This window comes from Melitaea cinxia, chromosome 5, assembly GCF_905220565.1.
Source record: "Melitaea cinxia chromosome 5, ilMelCinx1.1, whole genome shotgun sequence".
Lineage (NCBI taxonomy): Eukaryota > Metazoa > Arthropoda > Insecta > Lepidoptera > Nymphalidae > Melitaea > Melitaea cinxia.
The window spans coordinates 16,842,948-16,865,049 of NC_059398.1; the positions used below are offsets into that span (position 1 = coordinate 16,842,948).

Sequence of the window (22,102 nt, forward strand, 5' to 3'; positions counted from 1 at the left end):
GTGTAGGTTATTTCCTCAACCACAAAGGTCTAATCTGACTAACAATGGACTATTAATCAGAACGCAAAAGACGAAGGCGGGAAACGCTCGAGTCGTCTGCGAGCTAGTGATTCACCTGGTAGAGCTTTTGGATTAATTAGCGTAAGACCATAGGAATCCGAGCGCAGCGGTTTGAGAGCTTATCGATTGTCGCGTTTCTATCACCTTATTATTTTCTTTAAAAGTATTAAAATTGAAAATTCTTTACTTTGGATAAATTTTTGCACTTAAATTATTAGCTAATAGCGCAACGGTTAGGTTTAAAGTGTAATGTTAATGTTAGAGATTCGACTTAATTCCATTTCTTTCAAATATTTTATTAATAAATAAATAAAAATATATCAAAATAATTTAATGTAGTGTAGGGTCGTGCAGTCGTTTGTTATTTTTTTTCCATATAAAGATTAAGTTGCAGTTAACGGTGCGATTACGAAAGCGATATCACAAAGATGGTCGCGGTAACACGCGGCTTGCTTACAAATGTCGACAGTCTGTCACCGGCGCGCACTCACGCGCACGTGTGTCCACGTCTCCCTCTCGCGCCAAACTCACGACGTTATTAAAAAAACTTATTAAAATATTTCATTACTTCCTTTCAACATAGATGAGTGAACCAAGGCGCCGATGCTTACAAACATACGTGATTGTGTCATGCTAAATTACTTTGACTGTTGTTATCAACGTTAAAAATTGTTATTGTTTTTCGAAACAAAGAATGTGTAACTCGAGGAGTGATTCTCGAATAAGCGGATAATATCGATAAGATAATATGTTATTTTGTGACGATTAGTTACGAAGTGCAGTGCGAGAGTGCGGTGCAAAAATTGCGTCCTTCCTTTCCATTTAAGTGGCTCTAACGATATTTAAACGTACGCAGTAGTTTGTGAGTATCGCAAGTTGATGGAGCATGTGGAGAGGTTAAACTATCATGCATATTAATTTTATAATTTTGAAGAAATAACAAATGACCTTAATAATGGGCGAGAGATCAGATCAAGCCATTACGGAGAATAGTGACGAGGAGAGTGGCGATGCATTTACTGATGGAGATTTCGAAGATTCAGATGATGAAACTGTCATCGAACGGAGGGCGTCTAGCAATACTGCACACATCCCTCTCAACGAAACGGTTAATGCTGATATTACAATTGACAATACAATTGACGAAACAGATGAAAGCGGAGAAAAACAAATTAATGGTCACACAGAGATACTGAGCAGTACATACGATGAAGATGGGATCAATTTAAACAGGAGCAGCGCGAGTAACGGCAATAACTCGCTGGAAGACTTGCGCAGGGATTCTATGAGCGATTCCAATGGATCGATCGTTGGGATTCTCGGAGATCAACAAAGTCACGTATGTAATTTAAATTAGTTACAATTATACCTGTTTTCTGTTTAAGGTATATAACCTTAGAGTCACTATGACGATTACAAGTGGTTTCATATATGTTTTTAAAAGCAGATTCTTTGTAATCTTTATGCACAATTCCTATATAATTCTGTCCCTCAATCAAAACCAACTGAGTCACGAGTATGGAATTTATTAAGACTTTCCTTTGCGGATGTTACTTTTCGTCAATATCGAATGTAAATAGAATGATTAAAGCAAGGTTTTTCACTATCTTATCTCAAAACTTCTATTCTAACTTGGACACAAGAAAGGCCACTCTGATATTATAATCTTACGTGAACTGTTTGTCTTTTTAATAAGCAGGTGTCTAAATTTTAGTATCTGTTTACGTAAGGCGTTAAGAATTTGCCTTTTGTCAGGTGCCTCTCGCGTTTAATGTCTCGCGTAATTTTAATGTCACATGTTATGAAACATTCGATTTACGCCCATTGCTTCTTGAAAAAGAACTGTTCTTTCTATTTACTAGCCGTACAAATTTTTAACGGCTCGTTAGGCAAAAGCATTCCTATAGAGTATTATTTTACCGTTGGTTTGTACTTACCAATGAGACAAATATGACAATTTTTTTTTTATTAATTTAGATGACAAACTTTGGTCAAAAAACTACCATTATCGTAATTTTTTACCAGTCAGTTTTGATCGGTTGCCGTGTATTCAAATAGGTTTTGTGCAATTAAACCTTTTCGGTCCCACTTGTTATCATAAATACCCTGATAGTGATTGTTACTTATAGTAGGTAATATAACCGCAAACCCGCACTGGAATAGCTGGATCTAGTCGTTTTGTACAAGGAAGGCCTATGCCCAACAATGGGAAATTACAGGCTAAATAGTTACATGTTAATAATATAATAGTCGATACTTTTGACATATGTTACGGTTTTTATATTATTTCCCTTGTATGACATGAATGTGAAATGATTTTTCAGACAACACTAGTCTAACAAAACCAAATATAATATAGTCATTAACTATAAGTCAAAAAACTTTATTCACAACTAAGGTTAAATGTTATTTCAACTACGTAATCAGTCAGATTATTAATACTTATAAAATGTTCCATCAAAAAGTCAAGTAAAGTAACTCGTTAAAAACGTCTGCAATTAAAAAGATTAGAAATACCGCCGTCTCGTACGTGTCCAGATATTTATCGTTACCGACACTTGGAAAACTTTTAATTAAGTAAAAATATTTTGTAACGTACATTTTTGTTGCAAACGAGTGCAGTGCTTATTTCATGGTTATTTTGTCTACATAATTATAATAAAATCTCACAAACGATTTTACTTCTTTTTGTAAATAAATTTAATCTTTATATAAAAACCAGCCGACCCGGTAGACGTGGTCCTGCCTTGAATACAGCTACCAAATTGATTGCTGACATTCTGATAGCGCCAGCAAATTCAGGTCCAATTGTGTTTTTAAACCATCCATGAACTTATTTATACAAATATACGTACAACATTTTAACTAAATCAGTTCAGTCGTTTAGGAGTTTCGTGACAAACACAAGCACAGAAGAAATATATACATATATAATATATAAAGATATCTTTAATATATAAAGATAATTAATATATAAAGATGTCTTTAATAATTCCAATTCAAGTATTTTTGAAGTCTGGAAGAAAGGAAAGTTTTATTTTGACATAGTAAATAGATAGTTCAATCAACCATGCTGCGCCTGTGCGGGTTGGCGGATATGTTTCTACAGCGAGCAACGATCGCTATCAGATGTATATGATAACAAATTAACAACCGGGAACAATAGCTGACGTGTTAGCTATTAATTTAGGTATATTTAACTTTATTTTTAAATTTAAAAATCGAATTTCTCTCACATTCCGATTTTGCCAACCTTCAAACCTCCGTTCTTGTTTCTTAAAGTTGGCTACGAAACTTAAACCTACTACTAACCTAAAATTGTAGAGAATGCTTTTAACATTAAGGTAAAGTTTTGTTAAATTATGTATAAAGCGTTGGTAAATAAATAAGAGTCAAAACATGATCAATAATTTAAAATCCAATAGAGTTAGCATTCCTAGTACTCATATTAGAATATGTAATACCAATATAATAATCACTAGAAGATGAGTCTTATCATTTGTAGTAATGAGAAAAATAATTATAGTTTTATACATAGCCGTTCCTTTGAGGTTATGAATATTACGGAAATGAGGTTAGTGCAAGAAATAAATGTCTGTCAGGTTGCGGTCAAGTAGAGACTAGAGCAAAGAGGTGCTACGTTTTATATTTACGTACGAGTTAATTATGAGATCCTGAATGGTTTGCGGTCTCACTTATGTTAATTTTATTACAAACTATCTCCATCACCTTGAATGAAAATAATGTAAAAAATAATTTCCAAACTGAAATATGACTTCAAAAAAGGAGGAGGTTGTATTAATGAGTACTACCTCATAACTTTTTATGAGGTGTATCGATTTTGATGACTCTTCTTTTAATCGAAAGGTGGTGCTTATCGTGTGATTTTATTTTAATTTGAGCGAGATCTGACAAATACTTCTTGAGTTGTAGTAATGCGTATTTACTTGACTATTCTTTCATCTACCTACGTTATATTACTTGCCGGTTAAAATAAAATCGATTTTATTTTTTTTGTTTGCGAGCAAACACTATTATATTTAACTAGATAATCTTCGACATTGTCTTACGAATACGAACTCTCAAACGTGTGAATATGTTTAAATAATCGTTAAAATTTTCTGAATTATTCTTATTGTCTACGTAAATCTTTTCACACATAAATCCTCTAAGCTTAAAAAGAAGACAAATGAAAATTGAAATCGATAAAGTCGCTGTTGAGTTTTGACGTGATTAAGAAAATGTGGATATAAATGTCTTATGATGTTATCTATGTGACTACCGTTATAGTATACTGGTAACGAAAGTTGTATTAAAGATTAATCTGAGGTTCGATATCCGCTTAGAGCGGTTATTTGTATTTATACAAGTATTTACTTTCCAGTTGTTGGCTAAGCTTCGTTACTCGAATAGCACGCAAATACCTGGTAGAGAAAATATCCGCCATCCCGTATTGAAGCAGTGTGATGGCTTGATCAGAGGGTTTCACATATAAATAGTACATATATAGTCTGTTTAAGTTCAGTCTGTCTATACTGTAAACGTGGTAAACAAGCGTATGGTCCGTCTTATATGGTAAGCAAACGTAGCCTTGCTTACGTCCGCAACATCAGGAGCATGGCAAGCGCTTTAACAACACTATCCCCGACCCTCCCTAAGAACTCTGACTTCCATACTGACCACAGGAACACTACTAGAGTATTGCTTTTTTATGTGCTTTCTCGGTCAGCCTGCTCAAAATTTTAAGCACGCTTTCCTGCAGTGCCCTATTCTCAATAAAAAACGTCCCTAATTGACTAACACAGCAGACAATATCATATTTCGTAATATATAAATATAAAATTGTACTTGGAAAGTATTTAAGTATTATTAACTAGTCATATCTGTTCGTATCTCTCACAATTTTAAAGTTATAACGTTATAAATTATTAGCGATTACACGATATAAAACGTTTTCTAACATTCATTTGGCTTGTACGTGTGGTGTGTGTCATGCTTAATTAGTAATTATGTGACTAACACTAGATAAATAACATATAGACTTATGACTTACCGATCTATACTTTTTTTATACAACTAGGTCGGCAAACAAGCGTGAGGCTCACCTGATTGAGTTATCGTAGCTAATAGATGCTGGCAACATCAAAAGCGTAGCAAGCGCGTTTCCGACCCTACCCCCCAATCGCTCCCCCCAAGAGCTCTGGTCACCTACCACAGGAACCCAACACTGCTTGAAAGTAGTATTATTTAGCTTGACCTTCTGTAAGTTCTTCGGTCGAGGTACTTGTCCAGTCGTGCTGCTCAAGATTTTGAGCAGGATATTTCCTGATGTGCCCTACCTCACTTACTTAGATATATACCTACTAATATGATAAACAGTAAATACTTAATTTCTTTTTTTTTTAGTCATGGATAAACTCAAAAAGTACTCGCCTCGGTAAAGACGAAGTTGCAAATATAAAGTAGTTCATTGACACTCTTAACGAATCAATTAACTTGACATTTGACTGATGAACTAGGTCGTGAATTTAATATTATATTTAAATAATGTATATTGTTTATGTACATGACACTGAATCGTTTTGTATACAAATAATTGTTTAGCGATAAATGTCAGGTACATATATATTACATTGTTATTATTTGTTTACCGTTTTGTCTGTGTGAAGTTAGTTATAAATTTATGAGTACTGAATATTTCCATGTATGTTTATTTTAATAACCGCTCTGGTGTAGTGGTGCGTGTAGGCGCCTTAAACACTGATGGTAAGCGGGTTCGATTACCATTCGAGATGGATATTTGTATTTGTAAAAATATTTCTTTCCGGTTTGGATGTATGTATATCTTATGTTGTGTGTCTCCCTACCTTGCCTCGGCGAACACGTTAAGCTGTCGGTCCCGGTTTTAATCATAAACATTTAGCGATCGTCACTCATAGTAATGAATATATCCACCAACCCGCAGTAGAGTAGCGTGGTGGATTAAGGCTCTTGGAGAAAGAGTCCTATGTCCAGCAGCAAGATATTACAGGCTGAATCGTGTCCGTATCGTAAACAGTTTATTTTATATATAAATCTGCACCATTAAGTATAAAAAGAGCTTTAATTAAATTTGTGCGTTAATTTTTATTTTGGAATATAAAAAGTGACAATGCATTAAAAATAATATTTTTCTTTATATTCGAAAGTAATCTACACAAATCCGAAAGTTAAATAAATTCGCTATCAATTACTCTTTATTACTTGTATTTATTACAGAACTCTCAACTAGAGCTTGTTTTGAAAGTAACGTGAAAAGCAGTCGATAAAGTTAATAGTGCAAGTTAATGAGTAATTTTATTTAAGTTAAGTATTTAATTTCTAATTAACTTTATTATGTTTATATCGAATGAGGCTATCGTCCTGTAAGTGGACCACCTTCATTCGTCCTTGTTGACCGCTCTCAGCAGATCACTACCTGTGTATCTCTAGCAGTGCATTGTTCTATTACTTTATCGTAAAGATTAGGTTTTTTGAAGTAAAGCTTCTTTACGCACGCTTGACTTGGGGAGTAAGCTGGTGAATGCGTGACGTGAGCGTTACGAAAAGTGTGATCGGGCGAAACGAACGGAAGCTGAAAGAAAGTAACAAGTTAGTGAAGATAGAAAGACAGTTACGTTTCGTAAACAAGTTAGTGAAGATAGAAAGACAGTTACGTTTCGTAAGTTTTACTTCAGTCGTCTGTTCTAAAGCACACATGTTTTTTTAAATTACCAATTAAGTAATTACGTTAATTATTATCTGTGCCATGACGGTGTAAATTTCATAATTGATTTTGTATCAAATAGTAAGATTTAAAATAAATCGGTAAGCGCTTCTACTCTTAACGGCTCTTCACGTATTAATACATAGATAAAAAACATAAGTACCTGAACACATATTCTGTTAGTTTTGTTATTAAATTATGTTTTACCTGTAGGTAGATAAACGATAGAAGAATTTTCAGCGCATCAAACGTAACATAATAAAGTATGTACCACATAGTTCAAAACAAAATAAATCTATGTTATCGCTTTGTGATGCGATTACAGCAATACAAAAAAATATTTAACATTTTCTATAAAATAATTCCCTTCAACTTGTAATATCCCACTGCTGGGCATAGGCCTTTTTTCCCATGTAGGAGAAGGATCAGAGCTTAATCCACCGCGCTGCTCCAATGCTGTTTGGCGGATATATTCCCTACCATGAGTAACGATCGCTATCAGGTGTACATGATAACAAACGGGACCGACGGCTTAACGTGCTCTCCGAGGCACGGTGGGGAGACCCACAAGAACTGCACAAAAACCCAGACCACGGCAAATATCTGTATGGCCAATACAAATGTTTGTCATGTGGGGGGATCGAACCCGCAACCGCCGACGCAACAGGTACAATCCATAGCTGTAACCGTTGCGCCAACGCGTCGTCTCTATAAAAGAATATGCACGTAAAATTCTTGCAATTGTTAAATTTTAGAAAAAAAACATTCGTGTTAAAAGTAATTTTCAGTTGGCACTAGCAATAATACTTAACAATAAGAACCAACTTTTTGTAATTCGGCCTTGTTAGTTTATATTTTCTAACTTTGATTAATTTTAACTGAGGTAGGTCACAGCACAGTTTCCTGCTCAAAGCAGATATCTAGGTATTTTGTTCCCAAATACCTCAAATTAAAAAAAAAAATTATTTAAAAAATAATAGCGAGAACAAGCTGATGAAATTATATGCGATATTCACAGTTTTAATATTTGAAACCAAACTTAAAATCAAAATTGAGTTTCATATTGTTACACCGTACTCTGTAAACAATAGCAGTGAAATCGTAACGAAGTCGTTCGAAACACACAAGACAAGCGAAACCTGCCGGCACTGCTAGTCATGTATATAAATAACGATTTTCAGTTGACCTTGCAACAATAAGGAATCGATTTAACATAACTAGTATTGCGTGTGTTAGCTAAAATGCAATTGAAAATTGCTCGTACACGATTTCGCAATGAACGAGACTTGGTTGTTCCGGAAACACAATGTGCAGCATTCGAGTGATTTGAAGTCATTTAGTCTTTTCATTTTTTTTTTAATTTCTTTTTTAATGTTGATTTTCTGACCTTTATTCATAAATATTGAATAGCTCGTTGGCGCAGTTTGTAGTGACACGGTTTTCTGTTCCGAGGGGTTGTGGGTTCGTTTCCCGCCTCGAGTCTGGGTATAGTATATGTCAATTTAGAATTAAAAAGTTTTTATATTTATTCGGTTCTAATTTTTAACGATTTGTAAAAGTTATTTTAATAATTTTGTTGGGATTTCTAACAAGCTAGGAGGTACAAAACCGTGTACTTTTCCCAAATCGGCTGGAATAGACCAATATTTATATTCTACCTGGCGCCCGCAGCTACGCTTGCGTAAAAATTGATAACATTTACAATGAGGGGCTAAAGTCGTGTATAATCATTTTATTAAAAGAATTCATGAACTCTTTGTGGAACAGTCGTGCTAAAAACAGCCGCCTCACCAACAACAACCTTTAGGTCTTTTTATGCCATTTCAGGTAATTTCATTAATACGACCTAATCAAGTCGTCTTTCTTCAGCAATTTTGAAGAAATGGCTAATTAGCCATAAGTCCGCCCATTGTATTTCACTATCTGTAACTATCTTTATGCTTTGTTTGTAATGTATTTGTGGTGTACAATAAAGTGTAAAATAAAAAATAATAAATAAAAGGATTCCAGAAATGAAGGTTTATGAGAAAATAAGACGAAATTTTATAGGATATGTCAATTGATTTTGATGTGAGTGATTTATCCTTAATTTCAAAATTGCTGATCAAACGTCTATGGAAAAAGTTTCAAGCTTCTAACTCCAGAAAAGATGTGTCTCGATATACTTTTCATCTCATATTTCATCCATTTAAGGTTATGATTTTCAGAAAAACTAAAACACATGTTCACGTGTTAAAATGAATTTAAATAAATTTCATCCCTTTAAGGGTAGATGTCCACCAATGCTAAAATGCTAAAAAAATGATATTTATTCATTTTTAATGATAAAAGTAAAGTAAAAAAGTTTCATGCTTCTAATTTAAGAAAAAATGACGGGTGCACGGATTGTATGACAAATTACAAACTTCCGGTCCTGTCACAATATCTGTTCTTACCGGCCTAAACCTATTTAGGCTATAATACCTCATGGTAAGAGGTATACAGTCGATTAAAAAGTATGTAATTTATTTAAAATAAAGCGTGTTTCTGCTAAAAACGACAGCTGCTACATTTTACATGTTCCTTTAGGCTTGTACGAGCTTCTGAAGTATATCCTTACACATGTCGGGTCACGTGGGATGCACAAAACCCTACAACATGTAAAAATCACAACAATATGATATAAATAAAAATTTATCGTATAGATTATTTTACTATAAATTTGCATTTTTCCAGAATATCCGAAATTGTCTCTTGCTTAGCTCCAAAAAAATCTCTACTTAAAATTATATACACTGGATTACATTGTAGATTAGCTTAAACAATATCGCAGTGAACGATATTTTTAATACAAAAATGATTTTTTAATACCATACTATCTTCCAAGATTTGCACGGTCAAGCTATCAATCAAGGTGCGACAAAGCTAGTACTGCGGTCACCAACCCGCCTGCCCAGCGTGGTGACTGTGGGCAAAACACACGAATTCACGTTATTTTAACGTAAACTTGTGGAGGCCTATGTCCAGCAGTGGACTGTATAGGCTGTAATGATGATGATGAAGCTATAAATCAAAAAGAACTCAGATTTATTACAAAACTAATTTATTATAAGTAATGTCTAATTATAAACGCGAAATTACCGCCAAGTTTGTCAACGCGGGGGAATATCACAAGGCCTTGAAACCCTAATCTGAGAGTGATGTCATCGTCCCTCGTCGGTCGGCGACGTTTAGCGCCTGACCATATGTGCGGCGTGTCAGCATATTGCAAATACTACTATCTTATACACTACCTCCCCGTCGCGGTTTTACCCGCTTAATTTCCGATCCCACAGAAATATTGGCATAAAAATGATTGATTAATTCAGCTTGTGACCACTGGTGGGCATTATCTCTCTTTCTCTACGTTAGAGAATCCGTAAATAGTTAGAAATAAACTACGAATGATATTATATATTGTAAAAATCAAAATAATTATACTTGAGTTGTCTATGATTTTGTGTTGAATTGAAATCGATTGAATTGAATCGTGCGGGCATATTGGTAACTGTTTGTTTGGATGATTCAAAATACTGACAAATGTTGATGTAGGTAATTTCCATTACATATTTAAGTGAAGAGGGACGTCAAATATTTAATTTTTAATTCTATATTAACTTTAAATAGATATTAAAATATGTAAAGACACTACATATTTCTAGACATATCAATATATTAAACCTATACGTATATAAGAGCTCTAATAAATAATAAAAATAAATTAGTTAAAAACTGAGGTCGTCTGGTATGTCATTTTATCCTTTCGACCTTAATTAAAAAGAAAATTGTTGAACTTATTAACTTGAAGTAAGGAAAAAATATTAGCATTCTGCACTCCTTCTCTATATAAACTATAAGAGTGCGAAATTTCATACTCCTCCGTCCGCGCAATTTTCGTAAAAAGGGGTACAAAGTTTTTGCTTCACGTGTTAATTATGAAAATATATTCAGTAAAAACAATTATGTTATATCATAATTTTGTGATAATTAAGCGTATAAATTAAAGTACCTATTTACCGGTCACAGTGAATCCTAAGTAACGAAATTCAATATTTTAATTAAAAAAAAATCTTAAATCTTTAAATCTATTAAGATGTCTATAGGCGAATATATATATATATATATATATATATATATATATATATATATATATATATATATATATATATATATATATATTTCTTTTTAAAACAGTTTATTTATAAGATTGTTTTGTTTAGAAAATCATATAATCCGTTAACTGAGTATTGATGCAGCTAACTCCGTTGTTCAGCTCTATACAGCAGCGCTACTGGCAACATAATTTTGTATTCTACATGACAACAAGCGCCGTTCAAAAATAAGGAAAGAATATAATGTTACCCTTTTGACGTAAAACTTTTTTACATACGGCTTGACTTGTGGGTCTGGTGAATGCGTGACAAGAGCGTTACGAAAAGTGTGATCGGGCGTGGTGAAAGGAGCAAGAGAGAGGTGCGAACACACACTTTCTTTCTCACTTTTTCTCATAGTCAGTTACGTTTCCTATATCTAAGACACAGTGCGGGCCTATTGCTAAAGAAGTTTTACTAAAAGTCCTGTAATCTAAAGGACACAATTTTTTAGTTCTCTACAATCTTTGTCTGATTACCCTTAAGGAGTCGAATATCGAACAATCGCTCGGTGACGGTAGGTAACAGTCCCTTAGGTCCTCGCCTAGTGAACTATAGTATTTCTGTTTTCACATGTTACGAATAGTAATTTTTGTCAGATATACCGCTCGATTATGAAAAAGACAAACGTTTGTTGAACGTATATCTGCTGCGATACGATGCAGTTAAAAGTCAGATATCTTTATCAGCAACTGATGTTACAGATCTATAACCTAAGACTGTTTCACAGTAACACAAGTTACTTTTTTTAAGCTTTTACTACTACTATCAACGCTTTTACTAATACGGGACTAAACGTAATAGTCACTGTTTCAAAGTAATGTCTAAAACACATTAAGCCATAGCCTATAACGCAATAAATTACAAAGGTATAGTAAACAGGAAAATATTTCTTAAAGGAATGAATGATAGTTATAACACGTTATAGTATCAAAAGTATGTAGAAATAATAACAATCATATCGTCTTTAAACATATTTTTACGTCGCCCGTTCTTTGCGTTATCGGTTAATCGCTCCGCACATTAACCTGCTTCCATATCGTTTATGTACATTCTATTATAACTGTGTAATTAAATATAATCATGTACAATATATGACGATGCGTTGGCGCAGTGGTCACAAGAGCTGACTGAAAAACATTTGTGTCGGCCATATAGATGTTTGTCGCGGTCTGGGCTTTTATTTCCGACCAATGTGTTTCCAACTCCGCTATTCTCTCGGTAACACGTTGAGGCCATTTTCTGTTATGTAAACAAATATGATTGTTTTTCATTATATTAATTAACTACAAAACACAACTAACAAAACTCGATTTCAATGACTTAGGTATAAAAGGTATGAACAAAATATTTGGAAAATCCAAAACTGCTGCAAACTGCTCGCCTCCACGCCAGGGTTCGCCAAACCGATTCATAAAGGTAACCGTTTGAAACGGTTACCGTATGAATCGGTTACCGATTGAAAAGGTTACCGTTTTATTTCGGTTCCAAAACCGTAATAAAACGGTTACCGATTAAACTGTAATACCGAAATATAACGTTATGTATTTCGGTTTTAAATGATTCGGAGAAGTAACAGAGGGTGACAAAATCTGTGAGCCATCGTTAGAAATGAAGAATCTGTAATGTTCTTTTGCTTTTATTGATAATGCTTGGTTTTTCATAAGACTGGCTTCTTTAACTATGAAAGTAATTAAGTTTTTTTTTGAATTATTCGTTATATGCAATGTAAACATTAACGCGAAAAAGAGATGAAAACTTGCTCGCGCCACGCCCGGGGCCTGTCGTCTATCACAAATATAAGTTTTAAGTAAAATCACGCAACACACGGGAGCGAATGAGATAGAGATATGGTGTACGTTCGGACCGCAATCCGAGCTAGCGCAGCGCAGCTACAAGAACGGGAATTACCCGCTTAAACTTACGATGCGAACGTTATGCCTACTACCGGTTTATTTCGATACTGTATTACCGATATGATTCGGTTACCGAATGATTCTCTTACCGTTATTTTGATTCGATAAGTACCGTTTTATAAAGGTAAATAACCCATACCGGAATATCCCTGCTCCACGCAAATTCTTTAAAACGCATGCATAAACCCATTTATGGTTTGCAGCTTACACCTATCAGCGCCCTCTAGTACCTTGTTTAGGAAGTAATGATCGACGATACAATCATTTAAAGTTCGATTTGATTTTTGGACATTGTCAAAGATGGCTCTGATTTATTTTAAAAAATTAACGAATTCTTCAGCCTTTATATTATCTTCACATACATCTAAAATGTTGACATACAACATAATATTTATTTAATCGATTATTTTTACTAAAATAGTATTGAAGACATCACATGATATTTAATTTATATTAATAGTTTCGTGTGTAATCTGTATAAAAGTTTATGTTTTATAGCATATGAATGCATTGTTATAAAAATATAGATGCTTAAGTAAGTGCTTCTCGTATTATTCATTTTGTGAGAGTAAAGCACAGACTCCTTAGAGCCATGCCATACAGTTAAATGTGTGCCATCTTCAATGTGTCCATTGTGCATTTAGTAGATAAAAACAAAGAGCGAAAAATATTTCTCGATGTAAAAATCAAGAAATGATAAAGGAATAATACTCCTATAGTAGGTACGAAATGGGGTATTTTTTTATTGTTATAATGTTACAGATTATATTCTGTTCCGTGTTCAATAAAACTATTATTGTGTCTCATCTCTCATCGTAGCTTCAGCAGAAGGAAACAACTTTACATCTAGTGTACGCATCCTTTAACCCGTATGCTTCGTCGTCCATGTACCCACCCCTATTGTCAGCGATATATCTTGTTGCTATCTCGACAATATTGTGAATTACAAAGTTAAATTTCATTATACATTTTAATTGATGAAAGATTTGTAGTAAAGAAAAATTGTGAATTTAGCTTAAATAGTTAAAATAGCCAGCGGAATAGCAGGCTGGCTGTAAAGAAATTTGATTATCGCAACTAGTAGTTGCAGTGTTTAGAGAAATATTAGTGCCTGACATATTGTAAATACTACGGTTATCTTAAGTTAGAAGATTAGAGCGTAATTAAATATTTAACAGATTTGCGTAAACCTAGATACACATTTTTCAGATTATAGGTATGCACTGACTAACCGGTTTCCTCACAATATTTTTCTTTAGTACCACGTAGGAGATGAATTTTTAAATAGACAGTAAAAAAAAAGTTGTTTAAAATTGCAAGATTTCAGTCCAAAATCCGTGTAATAACTATATTTTGCGGTTCGTGTAGGTAAAAATGGATAAAATTAATAACGTTTTGTATGTGTTTGCAGGCGGAACAGCGGCTGGCGGCGCGGCGCGCGGCGCGGGCGGAGGCGCGCGAGATCCGCATGCGGGAGCTGGAGCGGCAGCAGCGCGAGCAGGAGGACCACGCCGACAAGGCGTACGACATGTACGCGGGTACGTATTAGATGCTCAGATCGAGATCAGACATATTGTGTAGACTGAAAACCGGGTCATATTTTCCAGAAGAAACTATTCGTATTATTCACAAATCGATTAATTTCGAACACATGTTCGAAGTTAAATGGTTCGTACTACGCCAATGGGCCGATCAAAGTATTGACAAGTAAACGATGTGACAGACATTTTTTTGTCCAATTTTTTGTCAATTTCGATCTTGGCACAACTGGATGCCATTAATCCAAATGAATGAATGAATGGATTTATATCTGTTTTGACTATTTTTTTCTTCGTACTAGACTGCGAATACACCCGGTAAATATCTGTATTACAGAGACAGTGGGCCGGCGAGCGGGTAGTCGGCTGGCGGCGATGAGTCCCGGCGCGCTTCATTCGCCGCGCCGGAGCTCCGAGGACTCCGATGACGTGCTCAGTATCAAGGACCTTAGGGTAAGCTAACTACTAACTGTATAATACAGAATATATATATAATATATTTCGTAGTGTTGTCATATAAACCAGTATGAGGTCACCATTCCTCCAAAGAGCCCGGATAATGTAGCTCTCTAATCAATCATAAAAGACAATATTAGGATCATTTCAATAATTTCAAAGCTTATTAATAATAACCTTTTTTTCTTAATAGTACCAAGTTGAACTGAAAACTGGACAACATTGGTAAAAGAATCTGGCATAGTGTTTTATTAATTGGGTACCTTAAAAGAAGTACGAAAAGGATCTTAAGACTAGGCAAGCGCTTTCCAAGATTGACCTCAAATTTGGTTTGCGTAAGGCAAGACTGTAGTCAAACTTCAAACTTCAGTTATGGCACATGAAACGCACACTAATAGTGTATTCTGTGATATTTCAGCACGAGCTGAAGGAGACCGAGGAGAAGTTCCGCAAGGCGATGATCCTGAACGCGCAGCTCGATAACGACAAGGCGGCGCTCGCCTACCAGCTGGAGCTGCTCAAGGACCGCATCGAGGAGCTGCACGAGGAGTACTCGCAGCTGCAGGTAACAGCAAAACCGTCAAGAGTTCATCATTACAGCCTATACAGTCCACTGCTGGACATAGGCCTCCACAAGTTTACGCCAAAAATGACGTGAACGCATGTGTTTTGCCCATAGTCACCACGCTGGGCAGGCGGGTCGGTGACCGCAGTACTGGCTTTGTCGCACCGAAGACGCTGCTGCCCGTCTTCGGCCTGTGTATTTCAAAGCCAGCCATTGGATGGTTATCCCGCCATCGGTCGGCTTCTTAAGTTCCAAGGTGGTTGTGGAACCTTGTTATCCCTTAGTCGCCTCTTACGACACCCACGGGAAGAGAGGGGGTGGCTAAATTCTTTAGTGCCGTAGCCACACAGCACAACGTCAAGAGTTGTTTATGGTCAATTATATTTGACAAATTCAGACTAGCCCGTTGGCGTAGTTCGTAGTCCCTGTTTTCTGCTCCAGGATTTGTGGTTTCATTTTGCGCCCCGAGTCTAGTTATAATATACATATTTATTTATAAATTTATTGAAAAAAAGTATGTAGCTATGTATATCAGTTCGTTGTTGCCTATGACACAAGCATTAAGTTGCTTATATTTTTACAAACAACTATGTGTGTAACATACACACATTGTGTTTTTATACAGATATTTATTTATTTGTTACTTGTTGAAATATTTATAATGTCTGTCCAGACATTGTGCTAGTGTAGGATGACATTGATGTCAATGAAGTTGACAAAAAAAAAAAATTCATAAATTTATTTTAAATATTGTCTAGAAGTCGTACCTCTATCAGTCCATAGGACGAATCGGCAAGTTCCTGTGAAGATAGTTCGTAACTAATACAAATAAAAAAGTCGAGGCTATAGGTTAAGTAACATTATCGTTCCGTGCAGCGCGAGCACCGCGAGAAGTGCTCGAGCCACGAGCGGCTGCGGCGCGAGCACGCGGCGCTGGAGCGCGACGTGCGCGCGGCGCGGGACGCCGTGCGCGCGCGCGACGCGGCGGCGGAGGCGGCGGGCCGCGCCTTCGTGGATGCCGCCGCCGCGCCCGCCGCGCCCGCCGGCCCGCCCTGCGGCGCCGTGCCGCCGCTGGCGCTCGTGTCGCACGCCTCGCGCCGCCTGCTCGACGACGCCGGCGAGGGCACGCTCGGTACCGCCCACACCTCTCACACGCGACACCCGCTCCTCACTTCACTTACTCGTTGCAGTGTTTTACTGCATTTCCTTAATGGCCTGTTCCTATATTTAAATGACGATTCGTTTTGTTTACGAGCTGTTAAATTTCGAATATAACATTTCGTGATATGAATCGATATAAACTGTTCTCTGAAAATAAAAATGGGCTTTAGTTTATTCAAATCCGGCTCGATCGAAAATCTCTCGATCAAATCGACTATCGACGTTTAGTGTAACGATATATATAATTTAATACGATTCAATCGAATCCAATTCAATGTTCCATTCAATTTTTGTTAATTACTATTAAATAATGTTCTAAGTGTATTTATCCATTAACCCTTTTTTAGTTGACTAAATTTCAAGATACTCGAAATATTCCGTATTCTACGTATAAAGGAATAAACTTTCAATTTGTCGATAAAGCCCACATCAATCTTAATAAAATGGATCGCCCTCCGACTCCGCAGACGTGCGACTGGAGCGGCTCGCGAGCGCCAAGGCGTCCCTGGAGAGCGAGGTGCGCAAGCTGAAGCTGCAGCTGAACGAGGAGCGCGCGGCGCGGCAGAACGGCGCGGCGCCCGAGCGCGACGAGGGCGAGCTGGAGGCGCTGCGGCGCGCCGCGGCCGAGGGCAAGGCGCGGGCGGCGCGCGCGGAGGCCGAGGCGGCGCTGCACGCGGCCGCCGTGGCGCGTCTGGAGGCGCAGCTGGCGCGGCTGCGCGCGCGCCAGGACCACCAGGACGAGCACGAGGAGCTGCTCAAGCAGGAGCGGCGCCGCCTGCAGCGCGAGGCGAGTGGCTGCTGCGCTAGCTCACACTGAGTCACACTTTAAATATACATTTTTGTATTATAAATTAATAGGTATATCAATTTCCACGACAGCGGAAAGTTTCAAGATCGGTCAAATTATGAAAAAAAAAAATTGACATATATCGTCACGCTAAGCAAATTTCCTCTCTCTCCCTTGCGTGCTAACATATTTTATGGAGGATCTCTTAGTAAGACTTGACTACATTTGAAACTTCTAAGCGTATAATTAAACAGATTGACAATTTAGTCTTTCTAATACTTTAAAAACTGCGTATAAACTTATCATGTGTATGGACTATTCAGTATTTAAAACAAATAATTATTTTCAGGAAGTGGTCGATTTTTGGGCCGTTATAAATAATGGTGATAGATAATGGTACAGTTGACTCATTGTAAGCCCAGAGTGACCCCTTAAACTGTAACTGTTTTTGTACATATAATTTATAGATAACCATATCCTCGAGAATATACCGGGTGATTTTGAAAGCGTTTTGGAAACGAAAATTTTGAATTATTTATCAATAACAGAACCTATATATAACGTTAATTTAATAATATATGTATTTTTTTTTTCATCAAAGTCGATATTCATATCGTTTACAGATAAAAAGTGAGAACCAGTAGTAGCGCTACACGGTAGGTACATTCTAAAAATAGAAATACTATACGTTTTAATAGCGAGTCACAAAATCGTATTAGCCAATAAAAACAAAGCTACCGAGTTGCGCCGGAGTCGACCAATGACGGCGTTGCTCACTTGTCCTTGTAATCGTCGGCGTCCCGCGTCCCTGGCTTTCAGTCGGTCAGTAATAGCCATGCGAAGTTTATATCACTGAAAAGAAAAGAGAGATATATATCATTTTGATCTTAGGATATATATCACTCATTTAGCTCTTCAGCTCATTTAGCTCAGTGAAATAATTTTATAAAGCAACCAAAATGCAAATATCACTCATTTAGCTCTTCAGCTCATTTAGCTCAGTGAAATAATTTTATAAAGCAACCAAAATGCAACCTTATGTGGTTGGAAAAAAATACTTTTTCGCTTGTTCAAAGCAAGATGATTGAGTCTATGACCTTGTGAAATATGAATCGAAAAGATACAGAGCAATTACTAACTATCTCTCTCTTTCGCATGATAAACGCCATCGTCCGATCGAGTGGCTCACTAGCTCAGTCTCGTTTACTCCCGCTCAGTACGTCAGTCTCTCGAAAATGAATCATAAGACTAGTGAGCTGGAGATATATTTGAAACGTAAGTGAGCTGATGAGAGATTAGCTCACTTGAAAAGATATGTTTCATTTGTATCACTCACTCATGAGTTACACAAGTCTAGTCAGTAATACCATAGCGGTACATGCGTAAACAAGGTCAAGGACGTTTAAATTATTATTCGCCGGAGTTTGAAGATGTTCTTGAGTACTTCGAGCGCGATCCCTGGCGGAGGACAAGGATGGCAGCAAGAGAATTCGATGTTAGCCAAAACTTCGTATGGAAGATATTACGTACACAAGGATTACACCCGTATCATTTTCGTAAGGCTCATGTAATAAACAACGCACCTGAAAGAATCGCCTTTTGCCAGTGGTTGTTAAATAATACAAACGACAACATCTCTGGACGGACGAGTCACTGTTTACTCGAGTGGGACTATACAATGTGCACAATGAGCATTACTGGGCTCTAATTAACCCCCACTTGATACGAGAAAACCATCACCAGGTTTGTTTCAGTGTGAACGTGTAGGCCGGTATTATTAACGACCAACTAATAGGGCCTATTTTTATTGAAGGTCATCTAACCGGCAATTCGTACTTAGAGATGTTAAGGAGAGTAATATCTGAGTTAGTAGACGATGTACCTGGACAGTGAGTTTAGTGATAGGTAAATAGGTCGAGGAGGGCCTATGTCTTGGCCACCTGGAAGTCCTGACTTAACGCCCCTGGATTTTTTCTTGTGATCGGAAATAAAAAGTTATACACGTCAGTCAATATGAAAGCTGTGATGATTTACGCATTGCGATAGTGGACGCTTTTGATAAAGTGAAAAGTGATCAAGACACATTAAGAAAATTAAAAGACAATTGTATTAAACGTGTACGTTTGTGTATTGAACGCAGCGGACTCCATTTTGAGCAGTTGCTTCGATACAGAGAAGTGTAAATAAACTGTTAATAGGTATGTAAGTTAATTATTCTGTAGAAAACTCCGATTTTTTAAATACGCCTGAAGTTTATACCTACAGTCCGTTTATAAATTGATTTGTTGTGAAAAGAACAATCGTGGTTAATAATCGAAAAGAAGTTTAAATAAAATAGGTATTTCTGACGGTCCTAAGCCCGTGTAAAGTATGAAGGACAAACGAGTCTATCTACGTAAGTACTCGCTAGCTCGCGCCTAATAGGTATACTTTTATCAACCGAAACGCGCACGGACGTGTTTCATTCATATAAAATAATGAATGAATGATCAGTGCCTTACTACTTTCCAAGTCGATCGAATAAAAATGAATATTAAAATTGCAACTTTTTTTTAGTCAACATTACAATTGATTTATCCATTTTTATATGTACTATAGATGATTCCAAAGTAAAATATTTCGTTTCCAAAACGGTTATAAAATCACCGTGTATAACACGATTTGTACAGAAGACAGTTTTCCCTTTTCATACCAATAACAAGATACTAATGAACCTTACTTGAAGTGGTTTTGTACTTAACCATGTTATATTAAAGACTTTTTGACACTCAAATGTATTGAGGCAGTGATTTCATTTAAATGAAAAAAAAAATAGACAAAAATTAAATAGTTTGCGATAACAGTTTGTCATAGACGATAAAAAAATAAATAAAACGTTAATTAAAGTCTAATTTTTAAAAACTACTTTTTCAGGCGCGAGAGGCACTAAATCGAGTAGAAGAACTAGAAACGGAAAACAGTCACCTCACGAAACGGCTCGACAAACTCAAAAATGCTAAATCTGCGCTATTAAAGGACCTGTGACAAAACTGACCGGAATATATCATAAAATCTATAGTACACGGCAATACGATTGAAGCAGACTTATTATTTTTTAAATTTGGTTACTGCTAACTGTTTAGCAGTTACATTGTAACGTTTAGGCTGAATGATAAAATTCCTTGTCCTTGATATAATATTTTTAAATAATTTGCAATTTTTTTATTATCTTATTTTTAGCGCCAAAACGGACCGGTTCAAATTTTAAAAATAAAATGTCTATATTTCCGATACTAGAGATATGATTTTACAAATTTAAATTGTTGTGGTTTTGGAAAGTTTTTGATGAAACGATTTTTAGTTTTATTGCTTACATATTATGAACACAAATACTTTGAATGCCGTCTCAATAACCATTTGGTAAATTGATAAATGAAATGATTTTTTTTTAATATTTTTACATTTCAATGATTTTAAAATATGACATTCAATTAAACTTTTTATAATGACGATGGTTAGAACGTAATAACGGATTTATTTATAACAATAACTTGTTTCTTTGTAAATGTTCTATTATTATTAAATTGTAAAAAAATGTGCATTATGTTTAAAAATATAATTATTTATTTGTTAAACATATTAATATTATCATATAATTTGTATAGGTTCTATTTAATTAAGTTTATGTAATTCTAGCTTGCCCAGGTTTCGCTTTGTACTAATCGAAAGGTTTAACATGATCACACTATTATATATAACTTGCCATTTCCCTACTGTTGTATTATAGACATTACCCGATTCCGTAACGATAGTTGTGTTAGACCAAGGTGAATGTAGTTAAATGTTTTATACTGTAGTTAGACGACTTGAAAAAAAGTTCCTCGCCCTAGCCTTAAATGTTGAATGTTTTGAGGAATTTTTGATCAAGAATATAAAATCATTAGCGTAGCCAGAATAACAATCTTTATTTATTAAAACCGTAAAACTTTACTTTTCCATATTTTAAAATAGATTCAGTAATTACGTTATTTTTATTTTGATATAACTTAATTCTTGTGCTTGATACGATGTCACTGGCTACGCGAATGTATGTGATGAAATAGTTATTGCTCAAAATTGTACTCCAAGCATTGTGATAGGTTGCGAGTGTACACGTCCATTAGCGATCTCCTTGAAACAGTATTTCTAGAGGGATACTTGTATTTTATATCGTTATAACGTGTATTTAGTTTTTTCTATCGGAAGTTACCACAGATTCTACTGATTGAATAATTTTCGTACGGTCTATTCTTTATCTTTAAACAAAAATACTATTGCAGTTTTATTTTAATATATGAAACTTGTAAACTATCGATTAAGTCATTCTTAAAGGCGATTTTCGTTTAACTACCTATCCTGGCTCGCGTTGTAGCAATTGAACTTTATAAGTCATAAAAACTAATTAAAATAACAGCAAACAAATTCGCAGCCATCGATTCGTAGTCATGTGAAACGCCATAAATAGGAATAGTCACTCACAGTGCCATGGCGCACCAAAATGTATTATAGTTGTAGATTGATGGTGTAGTTAGTATCGTATAGAGAATGATTTGCGGGTATATCGCCTACTGTTAGTTATGTTACTGTTCGAAAACCTACGCACGCAGACGTGCACCTGCCGGTTCAGTTGTAATGTCTGTTTTAACGTTAAATTCTACTAGTCAGTGATTACTTGGAAATCAAGCAT

At 35.8% G+C, this 22,102-nt stretch overlaps 1 protein-coding gene across 1 annotated transcript; it reads left to right on the forward strand.

The window, feature by feature from the left end:
* Positions 1 to 819: 819 nt before the first annotated feature.
* On the forward strand, positions 820 to 20,475 carry LOC123654093 (leucine-rich repeat flightless-interacting protein 2). Its single transcript, XM_045590054.1, has 7 exons — positions 820 to 1,399; positions 14,302 to 14,428; positions 14,766 to 14,881; positions 15,303 to 15,449; positions 16,326 to 16,581; positions 17,078 to 17,397; positions 20,311 to 20,475. Exons 1-7 carry the CDS (start codon positions 1,004 to 1,006, stop codon positions 20,419 to 20,421), a joined length of 1,473 nt encoding a protein of 490 aa, XP_045446010.1. The 5' UTR covers positions 820 to 1,003; the 3' UTR covers positions 20,422 to 20,475.
* The last annotated feature ends 1,627 nt before the right edge of the window (positions 20,476 to 22,102 follow it).

Bases quoted from the DNA above. Each gene is read 5' to 3' on its own strand.
- LOC123654093 (XM_045590054.1), top strand. From the start codon at position 1,004: ATGACCTTAATAATGGGCGAGAGATCAGATCAAGCCATTACGGAGAAT. The intron at 15,450-16,325 runs GTAACAGCAAAA...CGTTCCGTGCAG, and splicing joins AGGAGTACTCGCAGCTGCAG to CGCGAGCACCGCGAGAAGTG. The intron at 17,398-20,310 runs GCGAGTGGCTGC...CTACTTTTTCAG, and splicing joins GGCGCCGCCTGCAGCGCGAG to GCGCGAGAGGCACTAAATCG.